The following is a 17,951-nucleotide window of genomic DNA, read 5'->3' as shown; positions in this document are numbered from 1 at the left end:
AAATTTTATCGTTACTGTTGGTTTCCATGAAGAGGTTTGCCTAAAGCTTACCCTGTTTATTGTTAATGGTCCTTTTTCTTTCTTTTGTTGAATGTTTAACATAATTAGTTGCTTACATATGAAATTCTTACTGTTAATAGTTGAGTAACTAATGATCATGACACAATAACAATAATTGCATCTTATGCTTACATGAATCTTTACATTACCAAACGGGGCCCATTTTATATTTTAAGGCTAGAGTTAACAAATAAATTGTTCCTTATATTTTTTAATTGCAATGTTTACGGTTTTTACTAGACATCAAAAGAAGTTGTATTCTAGTGACTGTTCACTAGCGGTTAACAAACGCAAGTGAAGAGTTGGAGTGACAGCTGTGGCTTTAATTTGAAGTAGCTTGTTTAGCTTTGGAGCATTGGGATGGATGGCTAGAACCTGGCAAGGACTGGGGTTTACGTGAATGGAGCAGTTTAGGTAAGCAAGGTAAAAGGTATCAGGTACACAGACATTTTATTCAAACAAGAAATCATAACATAAGGTTACTGATGAAGTTAAGTCGATACAAATACAATAATCAAAAACAATGATTCTAGACAAAACGGGCTTCAAGGGTAAGCCGGTTACACAGTGTAAGCGTTCCCATTATACAACGTGCCGTTACGGCGAGTTAAAAGCAGTGCCAAGTATTAATTACAATTCAAACTTATTTACTTTTACAAACTGCTGCAAGGTGCAGTTACAATTACGGAAAAGCGTTACATTGACAAAACTACTGCAAAGTGCAGTTACATTTAAAGAAAATTGTTACATTATTAAGAAAAGATCAAATACGTGCGATAACGTCTCAGGGGAAGATATTTACCAATAAAAAATACTAAGTGTCCAGTTAAGTTACGTTAAAACATTAATCCAAACAGAATAATTTTTAAGGTGACGGCCGAAAGGGAATTGAGACAAACCAATTTACAAATATATGACTACATTAAGGCAAGGGCCACCGCTTCACAGATAACTCAAACTAACTTACGTTTTTTCCCTGAGGTCGCACACACACGTAGTTCTAACTGAACCTAATTGACTACATGCTCGTAGATTACAACACTGACAACCGAGCCTGACAAAAATCAAGAAAGAAAGGAGGCTCCTGACCAATTTACAACTCCTTTTATAACATCGCGCCGCAGCGCGCGCATGCGCCAATCCACGAGGGAGGGGTGAACGAGTAGACGTAGAACCACTAGGAGGGGAGGGAAGGGAGGGAGAAGGAGGAGGGGAGCGAAGTGCCGGAGGCCGATGCGGCACGCACAGTTCAAATCGCTACAAATTCTTGTTTTACATGCTGAAATAGGTGTTAATCGTGGTCGGTCCGTGGGGTTGAACTAGTTGTTGGACTGACTCTGGGACCCCCACTGGAACCAATCGGAAAATGAGTTCCAGTGGTCAGTGATTGAAAGAAAACAAATAATGGGGTAGTTAAGCCAAAAGGCTTGGAAAAAACGAAGTATCAATTTTATGTAAAGTTAATGGGCCGAAAGTGTTGAATTTTCCACTCACCAGAATGCAGAGGATGGTAAAGGTGAGATCATTAGCTCCGAAGATGCGGAGCACTCGCGAAAGATACTTCTGAGTCATATTCTTTTTAAAAAAAAGTCAGTCTCATGACTTAAATAATAACACTCTGTTAGTGTTGCTAGTGCCACAGCACAAAAAGTGTTCGTAATGATGGCGGAGGACTTGATGCAAATTTTTTGAAGGGCCCACAGGTTAAAACTCACGCAAGTAGGCCGAGGTACTAGGGAGAAGGCGAAGCCGCTCTCTGATTGGCCTGGAGCTGGGATCGAGGTATTGCTAGGTGGCTATGTGGTAGCCTGCACTCCAGGAGCATCGGGAAGGTAGCGCACTGCACTCTTGTCGGAGCGCAGGCGAAGCAGACTTGGCATTGGTTTCTGATGTCTCTTCAGAGGACGGGGTGAAGAGTGTGTCAACCCTAGTCTTAAGGGGCCCGCCTCGTCAGGGGTGTATGTGTGTTAGCGAGGCGGGATGATAAGCGCGACGCTCGCTGGTGCTTCTAGCGAGGTGTCTCCTCTGGACTGGCGCGCAGTCTTCTCGTCGTCACAGGACAACTGTGAAATTTGAGCGGTGACCGTAACATTATATGGCGGAGAAATGAAGATAAAGGTGTTATGCAAGTCCCTTAAGTGCTTTCAAGAATCTGTACTGATTGTTTTATGCCTAAAAATTACTCTGAAAACACGCGTTTTAGCCATTTTAAAGATTCTAAAAATACAGTTTAAAAACTTAATCCGAAATTAAAAGTATTTTTAGGCCCTCAGCGAACTCTTAAATGCTATTCGTAAACAGGCCCCACTCGGATATCTCGAGTAGTTATCAAATCGCGTTGTTTTTCCTGAAGCTCTGCGCACCGTATGTGTGCCCGGGTAGGCGGGGGCCTTAAGGGGAGCGACGGAGCTGCTCTCTAGGGGGGCTATAGGGAAGTGGCAGAGGGCGTGCTTCATGTCTGAGCCACGAGATGGCGAATGTAGGCCTCTTGCCCACCAGCGAGGTCTGTGTCACTGCACCAGGGTAAAGGGGGGGGGGGGGGGAATGCTAGCTCGTGAGAAATGTTAGGGCTGGTGCCGATACGTGCCAGGCAGCCCTGGAACATTAGAATGCAGCATGTCTGGAGCTGCTAACCTAAGCCGAGCTCTGGGAACACGGGGCTGCCCCGGGAGGACGCTGAGACAAGCACTCTCTTGTCACGAAGCGGGACACTGTTACTTGTCGCGTTCGTGGCCTGAGGCGGGAAGAAAATTGATGGCTCGTGCTTGGCTGGCGAAACCACACCAGGCGCTCGGTTGCGGAGATGGGAAAACATAGCGGGAGACTAGAAAAAAAAAGATTTTATCAGGATGAACAATGGGCTAACAAAGTTTATACAAGGAGTCTTAGGTGAAAAATAAATTTGTGCCAATTATTTCAAATTTGTGGCACTACGCAGCTGCTGTGGTTGTTATATACAGAGGAAACAGACGGCTGGCTCTTCCAGTGATGTACAGTGAAGGCAACCAGAGTTCTAGTAAGTTACAACACATACATAAAGGGTGTTGATGATCCTGACAAAATGGGTGTGTGTACTTACTGGGGTAGTAAAAAATATTACTTTAATTTTGCATGCAAATAATAGAAATAAAATAATAAAACGACTGGAGTGATATTATAAGTATGGATGGTAAAGTATAAATTCAATCAAATTGAAAAATGAAAAAAAAAAAAAAACTCATCAATTTTAATATAAGGATGTGTATAAAACTACAGTAGAACCCCTGTCATACACTTTTCAACGGAGGGCACAAAAATGGTGTATGATGCGGGAAAGTGTATGAAAAGGGAATGGCAATAATGAAATTTTTTTCCAATCTAGCATATCAGCACAGTGCCAGATTAAACATAAATATATATATGTGTAAATAATTGCATTATATTAATGAAAGATATGAATTCATCATTATATATACATATATAAAACCACCAGAAATGTAAAATACAGTCCATAATCAAGTAAAGCTGACATGAGAAACAGTGGCCTTAAAAAATGTTATGAAGTCCTTTCTTGGAGGGGGGGAAAAGTCACCAAGACTAAATTAGAAATTAAAGAAATTAGGCTATTGTAAAAAAAAAAAAATCAGAAATTTTTGCTTGTTTATTACATTTTACAAACAACTTTATGCAACAGAACAATTTTCAATAAAATTTTAACTTGAGAAACGTAAAATTCAAAACAATCCAATCGTAAAAAAACAATAACAAACGGGTATATTCAGTTCAAAGATAAACGACTGCACAAAATATGAGATCCGTGCCTTGGTAAAGCACGTGCACCATTTTCATGATCATTTCTTGTTTGCGCCACTAGTCTCGCTTGGTGCTGGCCATGGATGCTACTAGCAAAGTGCACAGTCTTCCTGATACTATCCATATCTATGGTGTGATAGTTATTTTCTTACGTTTGCAAATGTAAACAATGATCGTTTTTCAAAATAAAAGCATTAAAACTGAGTTTATAAGGAGGAATATAAAATTTTTTTGTGGATTTTAGGACTTTTCAGCTTCGTAAAAACGTATGAAACGGGAAATTAATGGTTTTATAAGTGTATGTTCCGGGAAAGTAAACCATTGTAAATATAGTACTTTCGGCGGGACCGAAATTAATCGGCGTATGACACGGGAAAATGTATGAAACGGGAACGTATCATCGAGGTTCTACTGTATTTAATTTAGTAAAATAATCAAGATAAATTTTAATTGATAATGAAAATCAATAACTATGCAATGAAAATTTTTAATTAAATTTTAATGTAATATTTATAATACAAAATAAATTATACATACAGGAATATAACTTTACTAATGAAAATACACTTGAAAAATTTATTAACACAAAATTTATTAACACAAAATTTATCACTAATATTCACAATAAATAAATGTTTTTAATGATATTCAGTATCAAACACAAAAGTATATGATGAAAAAGCACATACATAATTTTTATTTGTATGTAAACTTTTTTCATCCTGTCATTTCTTGTTGCATGCTGTGCGTGCTTCGTAAAAATTCATTATCATTTTTTCATGATGTGCCTAAAGAAGTATAGCTTAAAAAATTGGTTGTCTGTAAAGTCGGTTTACGGATGATAGTTTAACGTGACAACGTCATAACAAAACATTGATGAAATGATTGATCCAGAAGAAAATGAAATATCATATTCGGCCTGAGACTGAGCCGTAATAGGTTTATGCAACCAAACCATTTAGGCATTAAAAATATTATATTCTTTGAGGAAGAATTCTTTTTTAATTTTTCTATCTTTTGTATGATAAAATCTACCTCTGCATACTTTTATGAATAAAATTGAATCATTTTTATTGAATTATCACTATTTTGTGTGGCTACAAAGGAGTGAAATGAAATCTACAATTGAATTAATAAATTTACTTTTATTTGCATTCATTAATTCAAATATATTTATTACTTTTGAAGTGTTCCGCGCGTGCCGTATTTATTTTTACAAGTACAAAAAAAATTGCAGTGGCTGGGATTTGATCTGCCAACCTTTGGATTGGTAGTCAATTCAATTAGTCAGCGATGCTAACCACATGGCCACGAGGCCATATTGAATATAATTGTTTCAGATGGTATATGTATATTTATAAAAATTTTGTTTTGTGTTGTGGAAGTTTTAAAAACTTATGTAGTCCGCCATATTTATTTCTTATAGTGATAGCGGGAAATTAAAAATATATTGTCGGCATAAAATCGGTGGACGATCGTTAAATTACATAATATTAATTCAAACGACGAAAATATGATTGAAAAGTCAAATTGATTGTTTCAATTGAGTGGAAGAGAGATGCCACGCATGCGTACAATGAGCATAACAGGACACATCCGTAGTGGGACAATGTGCGTTACGGGACACTTTCGTGCGTGCAGCCGGCGTTCATCGATTTATTAGACGTTGTCACGTCAAAAATTGTCCTATTTGTAACTGATGGGGGCACATAATGCATTTGTATTGATGACGGCTCACACTGGCGTAAGGCGTAACAAGTTTGTAGACTTTCTCGGAGTGCGTTGATAGCATGGGTACAACTCCTGTAGGAAAGAGCAGTCACCATTTGCCAGACGACTTGGATGACGAGCCAGGTATTTGTCGTAGTGCCCGTTGCTGTCGAGCATTACTGATTCTCAGTAATTATTATTGATTTAGACGTCCAGTCGCGGAATAATGGATTATTTATTTATTATGGAAACGGAGAAACTTAAATACGCGTTAGAAATATTGCATCTGTAAGCGTTTTGTATGATAAATCTCACTCGTATGTTTGGGTGGCAATCGACTGCATATCTGTCACCATTTTGGTATAATCCAGCTTATCTTATTAAGAGTGCTGTAAAAATAATTTTATCCCTAAGGAGATTAAAGAATACAAGCATGCAAGGTTTGCATGATCAATCGCTAATAATAAGGTAGATGTAAAATACTTAACATGAATAATAATCCTAATAGTTATTTATAATTTGGTTTTTAGATCTTTGTAATTAGTAAACTGTTTACTGGGTGGATTAGCGCTTTACTGTTTAAGTGTATAAATTTTTTTCCAGAGTATCTAGTATTGGGCATAAATTTTATAGTGTTTTATTGTTAGAATAAATGTGATTATTGATGGGTGTGCCTGGTAGTTAAAAGAACTGTAGTACCTCACCCTTTTTCAAGCCACGAGTGCAGGATAATGTATCAAGATAACCTCGTGTGTGCTCCGTCAGGGCTATAAACCAAAGTGAACCAGTTTCACGTTGGTCATCCAATGTTCCGTTATGCCCGGATGCTTGTTTCACAAGTTAGCATAGTGTTGGACATTACGAAAATAATATTGAGTAATGAATTTGTTCATTGGCAGTATTTATTTTTGCTGTTACTAAGAAAACTGGTGAACCTTTAGGCATACAATTAACTACAGAAGTTAATGATAACTTTAATATTTATAGGTGGTTTTTGCACATCATTTTAGAGCTTTTTTTATTAACTTTTTTTGTTTTTACAATTTTTGAATCTTATCGAATTGTGTTTTCACTTATTTTGAAAACATTGCTGTCTACTTAATTGATCACAGTTTCTACTACTCTTGTACCCAGAATGAAAAATTCCAGCTCGATGATTGAATTTTGAATCCACTGCACATGCAGCAAAAATTCCCTGGAAGTGCTGGTACACAAGAGTATGTTTTTTTTTTTTTATTTATTTATTTTAAACCGATGTGGTGAGGACTCTAAATTATTTTTTTAATTGCCGGGGAAACTAGAGACACTAGGGAGAGTCAGATCTTGAGACTGGGCAACAACTGTTCTGTTCTGTCTTGCAGTGCGGTCGTGCGAACCCTCACTTCGAAGAACATCGCGACGGTGGGGGTGGGTTTCCCCGCCACCCCCCTCATGGAGGGGCGCATACGGTTCTGTCTCTCCGCCGCACACACCAAGGAACAGCTCGAGAAGGTACGGTCGCCAGAGACAAGATTTGAAAGGTTTCATCTTTAGGCCGGTTTCAATTTTAAAAGAGGATTCATTTTGGTAGGACCGATTTCAAGAACGGAACGGAAGTTGCGTGGAATGGAAATGTGTAACCGCGGTGCTGCCATCTGTGGCAGATGCCTTGAACCAAAAATCACAAACCCATAGGAAAACTTAATAGTATCAACTGTTTAATAATGTTTAACAAGATGGGAGCATTTTTTTCAAGTAGTTTTTTTTTTTTTTTAATTTTATTGGAGCCTTTTCATTATACAGTTTAAAACTTCAGTCTGCTAATCAAAATGATCAATAGTCAATGAATGTAGCTGCTCCGGCAAAGAATTGTAATGGTAGATGCGGGAACGTGTGATTGGCTTCAAGAATTTTAGTGGAAAACACAATTTGCATATATCTATCACGCTCTGCTTTATTTTTAAACAATTATCCGTTAAATTTTGCGTCTGGAGTTCTGTATTACAAGTGTATTTGCAACGTGAGAACCCATGTATCTGCTAGTTACCGAGGTTAAATATTTTTACACATTTCTGGCCAAGTACTGAAATGCTCGCTCACTATTTTATTTTTTTTATTTTTTTTCAGGCACTCAATGTCATAGAAGAAATAGCAGACACGCTGGGTTTGCGGTACTCTCAACAACCGCGCGAAGAGGGGCCCATCGTGTACGGAGCAGAGGACGAAGTGGAGTAAGCTGTCATTCACGTCAGCGCAAAAAAAAATTTTTCTGGACAATTCAAGACACTCGCACGGATTGTAACGCAAACCAGGTCGCGCTGTGCCATTCAGTTAGGAGAAAGCATTTTTTTTTTCCTTTCAATTGGTCGCTTGCTACGTCATTGCCTTATAAAAAATAGCGGACCGATAATCTGCGGACAAATGCGAAGTGTGAAGAACCTAAATCTTCAGTAGGCTGTAACTTACACAGCTTGGAGAGTGTATTGTATTGTTTTATAGTTTAAAAAACATGGAAACTGTGATACATATCAAAATGATGTTGAGATGTGCACGTCAGACATTTTATTTTTTGTATTGAAATAACTTAAATCTTGCATGTGCAAATATTTATTCGTAAAATTTTACAAGTGAAAATATGTTCTCTGTTATTCTGTTATAAGGATTTTAGAAATTTAAGGGGCCATATTGTTTCATGCTGTAAGACATCTAATTATAAACTTTGAATGGCAGTATTTTGGTTTTCCTGCTGCATTTTGTTTTTGCAAGAAAACTATTTCTGTGTATGAAGATGCTTTGTATGTGCAGAGAGTTATTATGTAAATGAATTGTGTCGTACTAGAAAAAGAAAACATTCCGAGTTTTTGGTTCTGCCACGGCCCAAAGCTGGGTTTGTTGGTTATTTTGGTTTATGCCATCTAGTCATAGCAGCACAGAAGTATATAGGCATTTGGCATTTACTGTTAAGTATTGTGTCTGTTCTCTCTTGTTAAATTTTTATACGGATTAAAGTATGTTGATTATCAGGAAGTGTTGAGTTAATTGAATGTCAATAATTTTAAATTTTGTGGAGTAACAGAATATTCTACCATGTTTTATTGCATAATATTGCACATTTCATACTGAAATGAAGTTTTAAATGTGTGGTCGTTTGTGACTTTTATACGAGAGTCGTTTTTTCATTAAAACAAAACAGTTGCATGGAAATTACATTTAATTAAAAAGCAGTGTGTTACAAAATTAAATTTAACACAGGAAATTAAAATTTTAAGCACTGAAACATTTGAATGTATTAATGAGAAATTGTATTGTGCAGGAGTGTATTTAATTAGTTTTATTGTAATTACTGTATTTTAATCATTACAACTATTATTACATCTGATTGCAACTTAAAAACTGTTCTGTGATCTTTGACAAGGTCATGTATACTACCTACACAAAGTACTCAGAATCTAAAGGCAGGAAAAAAAAAACATTTTGCAATTTTTTTTGCGAGTGCAATGATTACGCAATAAAATATGTTTTATCATTTTCAAAAAGCAGTTAGTTGTTATGTGGTGGTGTTTTGACATGCTATGCGGTGTTAATTTGGTTTTATCGCAATGCACAATATAATAACATAGGGTAACACAGTAATTTCTGTGAAAGTATGTGAATATTAATTAACTACAGTAATAAATAAGTGCACTTTCAGTCTCAGTTAGTGCAAAAGCCAGCTGAAAAGAATATTCAAACATTGATGGAAAGCGGAGGCTGTAAGGCATGTGTATATGCTCACACACACATGTAAGTGCTCTTGCATGCACGCGTGTGTCATTGTGCACACCTCCGTCTGCTTGCACAACTGCTAATGGCATCCTCCGTGGTCATTTGTGTGTGTGTGTGTGCCTGTGTGAGTGAGCATGTGCCTACACAACTGCATTTCTAGGTGAACACACATGTACATTCATGCATCTACACACGTGTGCCTATATGTGCACACGTGAACATACGTGTGCATGCCTGCGTGCACACGCACTCATTCCTGCATGTACATGCCTGCATGCACAAGTGTGTGCATGCATGCCTGAGTGCACACGTGCGTGCATGCCGGCATGCCTGCGTGCACACGTGCGTGCATGCCGGCATGCCTGCGTGCACACGTGCGTGCATGCCGGCATGCCTGCGTGCACACGTGCGTGCATGCCGGCATGCCTGCGTGCACACGTGCGTGCATGCCGGCATGCCTGCGTGCACACGTGCGTGCATGCCGGCATGCCTGCGTGCACACGTGCGTGCATGCCGGCATGCCTGCGTGCACACGTGCGTGCATGCCGGCATGCCTGCGTGCACACGTGCGTGCCTGCCTGCGTGCACACGTGCGTGCCTGCCTGCGTGCACACGTGCGTGCCTGCCTGCGTGCACACGTGCGTGCCTGCCTGCGTGCACAAGTGGGTGCGTGCCTGCATGCGTGCACATGTGCGTGTGTGCACGCATGTGTGCGTGCCTGCGTGCGTGCACGCGTGCGTGTGTGCACGCATGTGTGCGTGCGTGCACGCGTGCGTGCGTGCACGCATGTGTGCGTGCCTGCGTGCGTGCGTGCACATGTGCGTGCGTGCGTGCACACGTACGTGCGTGCACACGTGCGTGCGTGCGTGCCCACGTGCGTGCGTGCATGCCCACGTGCGTGCGTGCACGCCCACATGCGTGCGTGCATGCGTGCACACGTGCATGCATGTGTGTGTGCAAACGTGCGTGCGTACATGCGTGCACGTGTGTGCCTGCATGCACACGTGCGTGCGTGCACGCGTGCACACCTGCGTGCGTGCACGCGTGCACACCTGCGTGCGTGCACGCGTGCACACCTGCGTGCATGCACACCTGCGTGCGTGCACGCGTGCATGCACACCTGCGTGCGTGCACGCGTGCACACCTGCGTGCGTGCACACGTTCGTGCGTGCACACGTTCGTGCGTGCACACGTTCGTGCGTGCACACGTTCGTGCGTGCACACGTGCGTGCGTAGTGCGTGCGAACATACTTGCGTGCGTGCCTGCCTGCGTGCACACGTGCGTGCGTGCACACGTGCGTGCGAACATACGTGCCAGCGTGCCTGCACACGTGTACACGTTCGTGCATGCCTGCGTGCACACGTGCGTGTCTGCATGCACACGTGCGTGCCTGCGTGCACACGTGCGTGCCTGCGTGCACACGTGCGTGCATGCACACGTGCGTGCATGCACACGTGTGCGTGCACACGTGCGTGCGTGCACACGTGCGTGCGTGCACACGTGCGTGCGTGCACGCGTGCGGGCGTGCGTGTGCACGCGCGTGCACACGTGCGTGCGTGCACGCGTGCGGGCGTGCGTGCACACGTGCGTGCGTGCACACGTGCCTGAGTGCACGCGTGCGGGCCTGCGTGCACACGTGCGTGCGTGTCTGCGTGCACACGTGCGTGCCTGCGTGCCCATGTGCGTGCCTGCGTGCACACGTGCTTGCACACGTACGTGCGTGCCTGCGTGCGTGCCTGCACACGTGCGTGCACACGTGCGTGCACACGTGCGTGCATGCAGGCACACGTGCGTACCTGCAGGCACACGTGCGTACCTGCGTACACACGTGCGTGCATGCTTGCCTGCATGCACACGTGCATGCATGCCTGCGTGCACACGTGTGTGCGTGCTCACGTGCGTGCTTGCGTGCACACACACGTGCCTGCGTGCACATGTGCATGCCTGCGTGCACACGTGCGTGCGTGCACATGTGCATGCCTGCGTGCACATGTGCGTGCATGCACACGTGCACACGTGCGTGCCTGCGTGCACACGTGCGTGAGTGCCTGCACACGTTTGTGCGTGCGTGCCTGCACACGTGCGTGCCTGCAGGCACACGTGTGTGCCTGCGTACACACGTGCGTGCATGCTTGCCTGCATTGCATGCATGCCTGCATGCACACATGCATGCATGCCTGCGTTGCATGCATGCCTGCATGCACACGTGCATGCATGCCTGCGTGCACACGTGTGTGCGTGCACACGTGCGTGCTTGCGTGCACACACACGTGCCTGCGTGCACACATGCACATGTGCATGCCTGCGTGCACACGTGCGTGCGTGCACATGTGCATGCCTGCGTGCACACATGCGTGCATGCACACGTGCATGCCTGCGTGCACACGTGCGTGCCTGCGTGCACACGTGCGTGAGTGCCTGCACACGTGTGTGCGTGCGTGCCTGCACACGTGCGTGCACACGTGCGTGCATGCAGGCACACGTGCGTGCCTGCAGGCACACGTGCGTGCCTGCAGGCACACGTGCGTGCCTGCGTACACAGGTGCGTGCATGCTTGCCTGCATTGCATGCATGCCTGCATGTACACGTGCGTGCACACACACGAGCCTGCGTGCACACATGCATGTCTGCGTGCACACGTGCGTGCCTGCGTGCACACGTGCGTGCGTGCCTGCCTGCGTGCACACGTGCGTGCCTGCGTGCACACGTGCGTGCGTGCCTGCCTGCGTGCACACGTGCGTGCGTGCGTGTACACGTGCGTATACACGTGCGTGCATACGTGCGTGCGTGCCTGCCTGCATGCAAACGTGCGTGCATGCCTGCCTGCGTGCCTGCCTGCGTGCACACGTGCCTGCGTGCGTGCACACGTGCGTGCGTGCGTGCGTGCACACGTGCCTGCGTGCGTGCACACGTGCCTGCGTGCGTGCACACGTGCCTGCGTGCGTGCACACGTGCCTGCGTGCGTGCACACGTGCCTGCCTGCGTGCACACGTGCCTGCGTGCACACGTGCGTGCGTGCACACGTGCGTGCGTGCACACGTGCGTGCGTGCACACGTGCGTGCGTGCACACGTGCGTGCGTGCACACGTGCGTGCGTGCACACGTGCGTGCGTGCACACGTGCGTGCGTGCACACGTGCGTGCGTGCACACGTGCGTGCGTGCACACGTGCGTGCGTGCACACGTGCGTGCGTGCACACGTGCGTGCGTGCACACGTGCGTGCGTGCACACGTGCGTGCGTGCACACGTGCGTGCCTGCGTGCACACGTGCGTGCGTACAGGCACACGTGCGTGCCTGCGTGCACACGTGCGTGCGTACAGGCACACGTGCGTGCATGCGTGCCTGCATTGCATGCATGCCTGCATGCACACGTGAGTGCATGCCTGCGTGCACACGTGCGTGCATTCGTGCACGCCTGCATGCACACGTGAGTGCATGCCTGCGTGCACACGTGCGTGCATTCGTGCACACGTGCATGAATGCGTGCACATGTGCGTGCACGCATTCGTGCCTGCGTGCGTGCACACCTGCATGCATGCGTGTGTGCCTGCGTGCGTGCATGCGTGCCACGTGCGTGCCTGCGTGCACACATGCATGCGTGCGTGCACACGTGCGTGCGTGCGTGCACACGTGCACATGTGCGTGCCTGCGTGCACACATGCATGCGTGCGTGCACATGTGCGTGCCTGCGTGCACACATGCATGCATGCGTGTACACGTGCGTGCATGCACACACGTTTACTTACACGCCTGCATGCATGCATGCACACACGTTTACACTAATGCACCAGTCATATATGCAACAAATAAAAAATTTATGTTATGGTAAAATCACAGTTCGCAAAGTAACCATATGATTAGGTAAAAGTGCAGTTTATTTATTGACAAGTGGCTAGAAATTTGTCCTTAAAAAATTAACAGAATATTGAGGGCAGCACTGTCAAAATATTTACCAGTGAGATAACATCAGTGCATTTTACAAACAAAATGAGGCAGGTGAAATTAAAAAATCTGACCACATAGAATAGCAAAAAATTTACATGACATTTATTGTAAACACAAATGAAGAAACTTGTACATAATGCTTTTACTCTTGCATTTAAATATGATATGCAGAAGAACCTCTATTTTAAAACCCTCAAATTTTATACTTTGCAGCATCTTTGTGCACCGTGTTTATTGGATTCCTTTGTAATATTTGTATCGAGAAATATTCCACGGACAACAATGACTTCCATACTCCGCTCTGGTCCCTTGGAAAAGTGCAAAATAGAGGTTCCCCTTATTCCGTAAAACTCAACATCCCTAGAGCTGCATTAACATGGCCAATGGTGATTACAAATCTTCGATAGCATCCTAGAACAGACGCCATTACAGTTCGTAATAAAAATGGTTGTTACATGTCTTCTGCTGACATTGTGGATATAAAAAAAAATTATAATACAATCATGACTTTTTTCAAGTTTGTGCACTATACATATAACAAAACACTTTAGTCTTGCCTGGTTTTGTTTTAAAAAAATTTATCTGTTCATTAATAACACATCATTAACATTTAAAAAAAACAACAAGTTCAACATAACTATTCAGAGATCAAAACTACTACCAATGCTATCAAATTGTATGGTACACAATATTATGTATTTGAAAATTTTTCACAGGCTAACAAAATCACATTTACTTTAAAACCACCACATGAAGTAAGGAACAATTAAATTATGTATGTTTTGTTATAAAAATATTGAAAATATTAATGATAAAAAAGTTTACGCTGTCAAAATACTGCAAAAAACCACACTGTTTATTTTTTTTATATATATAGACAAGAATACTATCTACACAACCAATGGTATTTGAATTTTTTTTTATTTCAAAAGTTTCTTTAAAAATTACTATGCATACCTCAAAACAAACTTAAATATTTAACATCGTGCATAAAAAACACTACAAACACCTTACTCCATATGGTCTCATTTTTTCACACATTTGTTTCTCATTCAATTTTTTTTTTACTATAAAGCATTACTGAAATATGGTACATGAGTTACCCAATGTTATACAAACATCCATTATCAACTACTGATATTGCATGGAACATTAAATAATTCTTAATAATAACACTATCTTGCAAAATTTTATACATAACCACAGTTTGAATATCATATCAATAATTTTTAGTGTGTGATAAAACGTTCACTAATAATTTAAAGAAAAAAAAAATAGCACAATCAAAAAAAAAAATTCAAACATAGTCTTGAAGATATCAAGCGCATAAGCAATTCATGAACTCCGGAACAAAATGTACAAAATACAATTGTGACTATGATACAGTTTTGGTAGCTACCAAGCCGTGTTCAGACAGGCTACATCTATATTACCTAACTTCAATATTCCGAGCATGAAATCCTCCACAAACATTTGCCTGTACTATTTGCAAAAAAAAAAAAAATAATCCCAGTACAAAGCTAGTTCCACAAAAAGAAGTTGTGCAGTGCCAAAGAAATCTCTTCGTTTGTTGCATCGCGTTACAAAGCCACAAAGTCACCGAATGGCGTGAAAGTTACTCGTGGGCATTGCTCTACTACCAACTGTAACAGCAAACATTCTCTCGAGATGCGAGCGACACAAGTTGGCACAAGGAAAATGTACACAGCGGTTCGTGACTTAGAAACTACCGACAATGTGGCGCAGTCTTCTCGACAGACTGGCGACGGTGGTTCATCCATAACATGCTTTAATAGTGTGCAACGTAATATACATTTAAATATGAACCTTAGAAACTAAAGCTACATTAACAATAACATATAAATACAAAAATATTTTAAAGGAGGAATATTGCACGAAGAAATTTACAAAGAAACAATTTTTAATAACATAATGATTAAAACAGCTTTCTAAATAATCATTATCAGTTTATATTACAAAAAAAAATCTGTCCGGGCAGCATCTTCTAAATTAATGGAACGGAATTTTTCACTTTTTTCCTTCCAGATAATGCCAAATCATAAAAAGAAAATTCAGATTATAGCATGCTTATGAATAGAATGATGAGGAGTATAAGACAAAAGAAAATTACTTCACGTATTGTTTTAGGAAAAGCATCGATCGTTAGTCGAGTGAGAATATTTTGTAATTAAAAAAACTTAACAGAGTGGCTTAATAAGAGGATTTTCTAGGTAAGCTCTCTCTCAGGCAACCAAAGCAACTTGGCATCGACGCTGGGGCGAAATAACGATCGCACTGGGGCTTAACGTCCCCGGTGGTGACGGTCGGACGATGCATCGATGGAATGAATTGGGAAGGATGAAAGTGTCGAAGTAGAGACCCGGAAATTTCGCGAATTCCTTGGCGCCCGGCAGAAGCTCAAAGCTACTACCAACATGTCCTACTCCATTGGCCGATTTCCTAGAGAGAACGTATTTTTTAGGTTTTAAAGGCTCTGAAGTTAAAAAAAAAAAATATTTGGGCGATTTAGTAAATTAAAACAAGCCAGTTTCATTATTGACATCATACATGTATAACATAAAACAACCGTAAGAAAATTTCTCTCTTGTTTTTAGTCTCTCAGGAATGCTTCTTGTCATATATACTCATATAGGAGTAAAACAAGCAACTTAAATTATTTTGTATAAAATCCAGGCATCCATGGCTTACGGTCGTAGAGGGCCATGTCCAAATAACCGTGGTCCAATGCAAGAGTATTAGGCCTGTGCGAGAATATCAGTTGTTTTTTTTTTTATAGTTAGAATACGAATATTGAATTTGAATAGCAAGAATGAGAATTATAATCCCACTGAAATTTTTTTTCTTTCCACATGACAAAAATTCATAGTAAAAGATAAAAGTAAATATGGACTGTAGTGTCTTTTGGAAAAAAAAAAATACACAAATACGTAATACTAAAAATGAAAGCTTGGTTACGTTTAAGTCAGGTACAATAATCATGTGTAGTAGCATTTTGTTCAAATATTAAAATCTCGAAGGAAAAATATAAATTATTATTCATTTGTGTTTAACGGTAATCTTTAAAAAAAAATAAATAAAAAAAAATTGAATAGACAGTGCCAAAGGGAATATACAAAAGAAGTGCAGTACCTGTTTTACAAGACGGGGTTTAAAAAAGAACGTACAGTGAGAGGCTTTAAACCTGTAGCGAAATATGTTGTAGATCTAAAAAAGAAAAAAAAAAATTTCTAAAAATGATACAATATTCTGTGATACTGAAATTTTTCCTCATTTTAGGAATCCCACAGACACATTCGTAAACAATTGGTATTTTAACTAACAAGCTATTAATTTCGAATGTTCGCGCGGGGCTAAAGAGACGGAACCCGGGGAGTCTCCGGGCCTCCACGCGGAGAGAGAGAGAGAGGGGGGAGACGGCGGGCGGCGGCGCCGGCCTCACATGTTGTACGCCACGTAGATGGGGTCCAGCTGGTCGGCCAGGAAGCCGTCGCGCAGGTGCATGCGCTGCTTCTCGCCGCGGGAGTTGACGGGCACCACGCCCGGGTCCACCACCACCACCACGCCCACCACCAGGTGGTGCTCCTCCAGCACCGTGTTGGTGACCAGCGGCACCAGGTCCAGCGCCTCGTTCTCGTTGCCGTCCAGCTCCGCCACCACCACCAGCAGGTTGGTCCACGTGAACACCGCGCTGCACACGCACGCACACGCGCCGGTCGCGACTCCTCTCCAGTGCCCGCCCGATCGCTACATCTTTTAGAAGGGTAGTCATTGAAAAAAAACCTGTCGCCAACGATATCACTTGTAGACAGAGCCAAATTTAGGGGAGGGCAACCGGGGCAAAAAAGCCCCCGGGCCTCAACAAACGGAGGGGCCCCCACAATAGAGACTTCGGAAAAAAAGTCTTTCAAATTCCGACAAGTGAACACTAGTAAACATCTTTTCCTTTCATATTCTTTTTTTTTTTCCGCCGTTTTACCTTTACCCTACAGTACTTTGTACATACTACATGATTATATTATTGTTAAATACTAACAGAAATATTCATTAACACTAAAATTTAATTTCATATAATTCTCACCTCCGATTGTAATAATGTATGTTTTTTTTAAAATACTAAGAGAATCTACTTGATTTCACAATAAATTATTTATTGGAAAACATCCAGGGCCCGGTTGAGGTTATGAGTTTTTTTTTTTTTTAAATTATACAGGTGTGTGTAACGGTTTTGAAGGGCTATTAAAAAAAAAAAAAAACTGATCAACTTACAGAAATGAAGTTTATTTTATTGGAATCAGTACAAGTCCCCATTTTTTTTTGTTATCGAGTTCTGAAGGCAACATCAGGAAGATGGGGAAAATTATGGACTTGAAGTATACACAGGAAGAAGGAAGGCCCTAGGAATACCAAGGCGGAGGTTGGGAAGAACAGATATGTAGTTAGACGTGACTACATCTTTGGGGGGGGGAAATTAAACCAACCAAAATCGAAGATACCGTGTTTTTATCGCATAATCGTAGCACATTTTACACTTAAATCAAGTTTGAAAAGTAGGGGTGCGACGTTCATGCGAAGAAAAATGTTTTTTGTTAGGGTAAAGTTATTCATAAAAACAAAACCCATTCATGGAAAGTACATTTATTAAAAAAAAAGTGGAGTATACAAGAGCACGCCAAACAA

At 42.3% G+C, this 17,951-nt stretch overlaps 3 protein-coding genes across 12 annotated transcripts in view; 1 reads left to right on the top strand and 2 right to left on the bottom strand.

Moving 5' to 3' along the window:
* Positions 1 to 8,564, top strand: part of LOC134541137 (serine palmitoyltransferase 2) — an 84,062-nt gene extending 75,498 nt beyond the window's left edge. For both annotated transcript variants that reach the window (XM_063384342.1, XM_063384343.1), the window contains 2 exons: positions 6,924 to 7,053; positions 7,669 to 8,564. In XM_063384342.1, coding sequence (XP_063240412.1) covers positions 6,924 to 7,053; positions 7,669 to 7,776 — 238 coding nt within the window. In that variant the 3' untranslated portion in view covers positions 7,777 to 8,564. The remainder of the gene's footprint in view (positions 1 to 6,923; positions 7,054 to 7,668) is intronic.
* A 992-nt stretch (positions 8,565 to 9,556) lies between these two features.
* On the bottom strand, positions 9,557 to 15,978 carry LOC134541377 (testis-specific H1 histone-like). The gene is made up of 10 exons (XM_063384801.1): positions 15,963 to 15,978; positions 12,203 to 12,286; positions 11,702 to 11,817; positions 11,104 to 11,175; positions 10,976 to 11,043; positions 10,792 to 10,931; positions 10,558 to 10,677; positions 10,281 to 10,450; positions 9,881 to 9,956; positions 9,557 to 9,576 (listed from the first exon to the last, which is right to left on the bottom strand). Exons 1-10 carry the CDS (start codon positions 15,976 to 15,978, stop codon positions 9,557 to 9,559), a joined length of 882 nt encoding a protein of 293 aa, XP_063240871.1.
* LOC134541133 (disco-interacting protein 2) overlaps positions 13,334 to 17,951 on the bottom strand; it is a 473,542-nt gene continuing 468,924 nt past the window's right edge. For all 9 annotated transcript variants that reach the window (XM_063384327.1, XM_063384328.1, XM_063384323.1 and 6 more), the window contains one exon: positions 13,334 to 16,962. In XM_063384327.1, coding sequence (XP_063240397.1) covers positions 16,710 to 16,962 — 253 coding nt within the window. In that variant the 3' untranslated portion in view covers positions 13,334 to 16,709. The remainder of the gene's footprint in view (positions 16,963 to 17,951) is intronic.

This window comes from Bacillus rossius, chromosome 18 (assembly GCF_032445375.1).
Source record: "Bacillus rossius redtenbacheri isolate Brsri chromosome 18, Brsri_v3, whole genome shotgun sequence".
In the NCBI taxonomy this organism is placed as follows: domain Eukaryota; kingdom Metazoa; phylum Arthropoda; class Insecta; order Phasmatodea; family Bacillidae; genus Bacillus; species Bacillus rossius.
The sequence above is the reverse complement of the archived record's forward strand: the minus strand, read 5'-3'. Positions and strand labels throughout refer to the sequence as shown.